We start from the raw sequence: 7,500 nt of genomic DNA, 5'->3' as shown, positions 1-7,500 counted from the left end.
GATGAAGCTACAGTTCTGGAAGTAAATTTCGGTGCGTTTGTTGGGTCCGTCTGTCGTACATCTGGCAGCCATATTCATGTAAACATAGCGTAAATATCTTAATAAAAAAGCGAAATCCCTAGGTTTCTAGTAACAAAGAGTGTGGTTGATAGAAAAGAAATAACTAATAATTGTATTACTATCTATTCCGAAGCCATTCGGTCTTTCATTTTCTTTTAATAGGTAATATCGAAACATGTAGCATTAGATATCGTTGATTTTGTAGAGAAGTATTTATCGAGCAAAATTCTTAAAATTATTATTATTATTATTATTATTATTATTATTATTATTAATATTAATATTAATATTATTCGAAATGGCAACACCTAAGGAGGGTGCGGCATTCACATTTTTATCAACACAGTAGGTAAAAACTATAACTGCACATTTTTTGGAACATGAAAACGATCCAAACTTTAAACATCTATGTATGTTAGCGAAATCAAATAAAAATCTGGAAAATCAGGAATAACTTTGTAAATGCTTCTCGTAGCAGCACCATCTAGTAGCGGTTAATCGAACTGGTGGTTTCGTTTTTTTCCTCCTTCACTGTCTCACTACATAGAAAACGCGAGTAGGGCAACAGTGAATATACAAAAGCTTTGTCATTGCATGTGCGCATTTACCCTTAATGTAAACAAGAAGTTTATGATCGGTGACGAGCTACGAAACAGTCTGTATAATTCGTTTGGATTTTTGTAGATGCCCTTTATGTAGTGCGAAAATCTGATCATACTTTTTAACTTTTATCATTCCATAAGTGATTATTAAGATATATAAAAACTTAAATTTCAGGAGGAAGGACCAGTAAGCCATTTTATATATATACACGCATATACTGCAAACAGTCGTGCATTGATAAAAGAACGAAGAAAAAATATATGTTCGGCAAATGAAAGTGAGAGCGAGTTAAATGCTCATTTCATCAGAATAGCCAAGATCTTTTTTAGAAGATATTATATATCATACAGCACATGTATTGGGAGTCGGTTCTTAGGCTTTTGATATTGGCCCTCCTCGAAACCAGCCAGCTAGTACCTGCTCCAGATGAAGGAAGTACACATGTATGCGTCTCCTCATAGAAACGCCAAGACTTGAAATAATACTGAAAATTAGGATCACATTTTAGCACAACATAGGGCATCCAGAATTACCGAAACGAATCATGTATTTTGTATCACAACTCATCCCCATGTATTGACTGTAAACGCTGCACACACACACATACACGCGTGCGTACATTGGCAGAGCGTTAACATATCCACAATAATCCTACTGCGATTTTGTGTTCAATTTTGTGTCAGTGTTCTGTGATTAAGAATATAATGTAGCATGTTTGGTTCTGGTGAAAAGAAACTCAAGTCACTTCATTAGCTACATTGGCGTTTGCAAAGGACTCGTCGATTTTGTAGATTTTCATTTGATTTGCCTGCTATATATAGATGTTTTAAAGAAATATATAACTTTTCATGTAGAGTCAAAATTGAATTCTGTCTGACCTCTATAGGTGTTGCCATTTCGATAAAGAGGATTTCAGGAAATTGCACTTGGTAAATATTGTACTATAAAGTAATCGATAACTTATTCCACACGTTGTGTGGCCACTTATTTTAATTGAATAAAAGATCAAATAGTTTTAATACTTTCCAGAAATAGATAATGATAAACACTATTTATTTATAGGCTCCCAATGACACTTTCTCACAAACAAATTAACTGTTTCGCCTCATTCATAAAAGATACTGTTTACGCTATGTTTACATCGATAAGGTTGCCAGATGTACGAAAGTTAAAACCACTTGTAATGTAATTACGGAGTTGTACCTATAGCAATTAAGGATATACTATTGTTATGGCGAACCGCGGAATATCGTATTTTGATCTGAGAACTATTTATTATCATTAATAATAATAATAATAATAATAATATTATTATTATTATTATTATTATTCCAAATTGATACTAGCTTGAAGTTAATTTTATTTTTCATTAGTTTATTTTTTACTTACTTTTCTTTTGTCTCGCCCTCTTGCTCTCATGGGTCAGGCGCTCTCCATGTGGTCGGTAATTATACTCGGTAATAAAAGTACAGCGATTGCGTTCATGCATGATTCTTGCAATAATGACGAGCAATTGAGACGGTTCTCGATTCCCCTCCATTCCACAATTCGAATATTGTGATACCGTAAACGTGTAAGGGATCAATTATATATCAGTTGCGATGATTGTTATAGAGTGTTATGGTTGTGAAAACTCCCCTCTTAAAAAGATATATAAAATGCTATCAAATGTACAAATTACTAAATAGACAAATATTATTGACAAGATCTAGGGACCGAAAAAATCTTTATTCACGTGAGCTTGGAATACATTTTCTATTTTATTCTACCAAATCCAAATAAACAGTTGTTGTTATTTATTTATATTCCCAAAAATAATTATACCATTCAAAAGTCGAAAGAAAAGCGTAACCGCTGTGGTCCTTTCAGAGTAAACTGCGTTTGATTAGAGGAAATTAATCTTACTTTTACAGCTTCATATAACAAGTTGAATGCTTCGTGTGAATTCATTTGCGATTTATATGGTTCAAATTGTTTTCCAGACACCTGTTCCTCCAATCGAGGTCCCTGCTAAAGGACCTCCTCTTCCTGAGTCTACTGGAGGACTTCCTCCTCGTAAGTTTCTGTCTCCGCGCACACATACATGTACATATATGCGGACATAGATACATTCATGCACACACACACACACACACACACACACACACACACACACACACATACACATACACACACATACAAACGTACATACGCACACACAAACATACATAAATACGCACACACCCACAGATACAAGCATAAACACACATGCACAAAAACGCACGGACACATTTTGATAACGATGGTTTTATTTGTTGTGGTTATTATTATGAAAATCGCGATTTAGTGATTACTAAATACGAAACACAATTATTTGAAATATAAGGTTGTGTTGAGAAATGGGAAATTGTCAGTAATGCAGCTGTCCCTGTCACGCCATGCTAGAGTCTACACTCACACACACCACCCAACACAACACGCAAACACACACTATAATCCATACTCAAAATTAGGACTATTTCACCCTCCTTTTCTAAGCTGGCCAGCGGATCGTGGGAGGCCGCGAGGCATTGCCGCACGAGCACGGATACCAGGCGTGTCTTCTTAAGAAAACTCGTTATCTTTGTGGGGGCGCTATCCTCAGTGATATGTTTATCTTGACATCTGCCAACTGCGTATCAGAGTGAGTAATGGTAGTGATGATGTTGACGAAAATGATAATAATGGTAATGCATATAATGATAATGATGATTATATTGTAAATAACATTCATAGTAATGATAATTTTAATATTAACAGTATCAATAGTGATAAGAATAATATTGAAAATAAAAGTAATAATATGATAACGATAACAGAACCAGTATGCTGGCAAAATGTCAGTCCTGTTTCTGTATGTTACGATTTATACATTTTCTTCTACTTTTTCCTTCTTCGCCATAATCATATGTTGTCCTCTCCTTTTTATTATCCTTTTTCCTTTTTTTCTTACCAGTTCTGCGCATTTGTATATACTTGTGGGCCGCCACAATTTACTGGAAGCGGAGAACAGTAGCCAGAGGATTCCGGTTGGGAAAGTATTTATTCACCCGGACTTTCATGCCAGTCAGAGTCACTTAAAGGCTGATATTGCTCTTGTGAAATTGAAAAAGAAGATAGATATGAATGGTACGTGGTATTTTTTTCTGTTCATGTTTAAGGGTGTAAATGTGCTTGTTTGTGTTTGTGTATTTGTATATGTATGCATATGTTTATATATTTATACATTTGCCTATGCACATGTTTTCGTAAAAGTCAGTGAAATACGGTATCATATATATAGTACATATATGTATATATATATATATATACACATATATATATATATTTATTTATTTATATACATATATATATATCCATTCAGAAATAAATTGCTTTTCATTTTCCTTCTCAGATAAAGTTTTCCCTATCAAATTGCCGACTAGTGACGCGTACAATGGTATGCCTCTGGTGGTCACTGGGTGGGGGAAAACTTGTAAGTAATATAGCCAGTTGAAAAGATACAAAAGGATAAATAAAAATTAAGACTCAAATGAAGATTTTTAAATGTACACCTTTTATTTTGTTTAAATATGACATAAAATTTATCGTTTTTTGTTTTCCTTTTTTATTAGAAACTGAATTCCATATCGTTTTTTTTTTTTCTGAATATCTATATTCGTTCTCACGATTACCTGAATTGCAGCGTACACTCATGGACCAGGAGTTGTTCCCCTTCAAGTAATGGAAACCAGGGCAATGTCTCGTATGGAATGCATGGATGCTTATGGCACTGTGGACATAATTTGCACAACGTCGGAGTTTCAAACTGCAGCCCCTTGCGATGTGAGTCGCTCTCTCTTAGTTTGCAGAATCATGGGAATAAACTCTTTGTTTGTTTCATTTTCCTTGTCTTATTACCTGCCCTTATTTCTATCTGCATCTTATGTTCTGTCTCTCGCTCTCTGCCTCTTTCTTTCTCTCTCTTCATTCCTCTTCCTCCTGCCCTCGCCTTCCTCTCTCATTTTTTGTTAAATTTAACAATTTAAGGATTGCGCATAATGAAAAGTTACTTATTTCCTGAAGACAGAATTAATACCTAACATCAGCACGGGAGATCATCTCTCGCCTCGCTTCCCCTCTTTCCCTATCCTTCACCCTCATTTCCTGTTTGTTCCTTTCTTCATCCCTCCCTCTCTCTGCTTCTTTTCCTATCCATCTGTCTATTTCCCACCTTTTCGGTCTGTTCCTGCCTCTCTCTCCCTATTCATATAGTTCCCTCCTTCCCCAGTTTCTTTCTCACTGAGCATCACTTCCATTTATCACTATCCTCCTATTCCAGGGCGACTTCGGATCTCCGGCGGTGTTCAACGATACTCTCTATGGTATCAGTAGCTTCATCATATCGGGTTGTAAGACACAATCCCCTCAAGGATTCATTGATGTGTTTTTTTATCGCAAATTTATCGATAAAGTGATGAATCCTAATGCTGCACCCAATGGGTGCGGTATTTTGGATCTGTCATTAGTACATATTGTATTGGTTCAACTCTTTTGTACTGTATATGGGAGTTTTTTTGTTTATTTTGTTCATTAATGAATCCTTTATGTGTTTATGAACTATTCATAGTTCATACATATTTCTAAGGAATTGTGAGCTCCCTTTCCGTAGAATGGAAATTGATAATTTGCATGTTTTATTTTACTGAAATACATAATTCAGTAAAGGTCTTTCAAATTAAGTAAACTGAACTCTAATAATTACAAGAGTAACTGTAAATATAATTTTGGATGTAAATAACATATAGAGCAAGACATTTTATGTTAAACTATGGTACATATCAGGGAGAAAGGGAAGATAAAAATAGGGAAGAGAGACATAAACTTTTTTTTTTTTATATTATTCCTTGCCTCATCACTGTCTATGAATAAAATTTTGGAAGCGGTTTTTCGTAGCATGGCGGCGCAAGTGTACACCCCAAAGGCTGCATCTAGACTTAGATCTTGATTCTTTGCCTTTTCTTGAGCACATCTTGCATTTGCATTTTATATTGAAATCCTTCAGGAAATACTCCAATATTCTAAAGGTGCATGGAATCAGGCACACTTTATGCCTACTTACGATGTTTCATATTCTTCATAGAACTGACAAAACTCCTCGCATAAGATCTCTAAACTGCTAATAGGCTGTGAGTCCTCGCCATTACATTTTCATTATCTTTATTATTATTTCTTATTATTTCAGTTATTGCTAAATTTATAATATCGAAAATATATGACTTTGAAGATTTACAAGGTAACCATTTATTAGGTCATGCTGGAAATTAGTAGCTGCGGTATCTAAAAATTATTATAATCATCGTCGTTGCCACCAATAAGATTATTGTTTTTTATCATTATGATTATGGTTATAATTATCAGTATCATTAAAGGTATTACTTTTATTATCATAATTGTTATTATTATTATTATTATTATTATTATTATTATTATTATTATTATCATCATTATTATCATTATTATCATTACTTATATTACTTTGCATACTATTATTACTATTACCATTTAATTATTACTGTTACCATTAGTATCATCATTTGCCGCAATGAATACGGTTCAGTAATGAAATCATTACCAACGATACTACTACTAATGATGAGAATAATGCTAATGATAAATATGAAAATAATAATTATAAGACTATTACTGCTGGTAATATGATAGTAATGATGATAATAACAATTACAACATTGATATTAATCAGATGATAATGATAGTATAATAGTGATACTAAAACTACGTATGCTAATAATGATGATTATATCAATGCTTATAAAATAGTAAGAACAAAAATGATTATGAAAATAATGACAATAAATAAAGTTATAATGATAATGAAAATAATGAGAAAAACAATGACAGCGCCAATGACATATATTAAAAATGATAGCAATAAACACAGAAGTCGTAATAATAATGATTTTAATAATTATGAAAGAAAATAAAAATGATCTGAAAATTCAGGAAATACTCCAGTATTACCAAAGTGTATTGAATCAGGCACAGTGTATGCCTACTTACGATGTATAGTATTCTTCATAAAACTGACAAAATTCTTCGTATAAGATCTCTAAACTGCAGAATAGGCTGCTATTCCTCACCATTTTATTTTTATTCATTTATTTTTTTCAATTATTCAATCAAAAATAAAAATAATGCGTGCCACGACTTTAAAGATTTCCAATTTGACGATTTAATAGGTCATGTTAAATATTAGTAGCTGTGATATCCAATATGATTATGATCATCGTCAGCGTTGCCATCAATACTATTATTGCTGTTATTATTATCATAGGGATTACTGAAATCAATATCATTGTTGCTATCATAAATAGTATCATTATTGTTATTGTTGTTATGCGTAATGGATTGCATTCTTGCATGGCGTATTGCGTAAGAATCCATCGACAGGGTAATCCATGATCCAAGTTGTGTACAGGTGATACTTACCGAAACGAGCGCTTGTTAGCCACCTGCCCTCCTGTGTGGTTGCGGTGTTGCATGGCGTATAATTTATTAATAAATTATACCCTCATCTAGAACAGTAATGAACGTATTGTCATTTCTGATTGTTGTATAAAAATGCCACTGTATTGCTGATGATTGTTTGTACTTGTAGCCATTGCCAATCATTAGGCCTATGCACGGCAACGCTGGTGAGAGTGTATACGCCAGGTGAGTGCGTGGGCAGTGGCGGCTGGGCAGGCGGAGGGCAAGGAGCTGTGGTGGGTGGGAAGTGCCCCTCGGACGGCGCTGTTTCTTTTGAGTATTGTAATAGAG

At 33.9% G+C, this 7,500-nt stretch overlaps 1 protein-coding gene across 1 annotated transcript in view; it reads left to right on the top strand.

Moving 5' to 3' along the window:
* The window catches only part of LOC138863602 (chymotrypsin BII-like), an 8,746-nt gene that overhangs the window by 1,135 nt on the left and 111 nt on the right, over positions 1-7,500 (top strand). Inside the window, exons 2-7 of the mRNA XM_070128240.1 lie at positions 2,646-2,718; positions 3,181-3,325; positions 3,638-3,810; positions 4,076-4,156; positions 4,367-4,506; positions 5,003-7,500. The exon at positions 5,003-7,500 is cut by the window's right edge and continues 111 nt beyond it. Coding sequence (XP_069984341.1) covers positions 2,646-2,718; positions 3,181-3,325; positions 3,638-3,810; positions 4,076-4,156; positions 4,367-4,506; positions 5,003-5,257 — 867 coding nt within the window. The 3' untranslated portion in view covers positions 5,258-7,500. The remainder of the gene's footprint in view (positions 1-2,645; positions 2,719-3,180; positions 3,326-3,637; positions 3,811-4,075; positions 4,157-4,366; positions 4,507-5,002) is intronic.

This window comes from Penaeus vannamei, chromosome 12 (assembly GCF_042767895.1).
Source record: "Penaeus vannamei isolate JL-2024 chromosome 12, ASM4276789v1, whole genome shotgun sequence".
NCBI lineage: Eukaryota > Metazoa > Arthropoda > Malacostraca > Decapoda > Penaeidae > Penaeus > Penaeus vannamei.
This window is presented reverse-complemented; position numbering and strand designations above follow the sequence as displayed.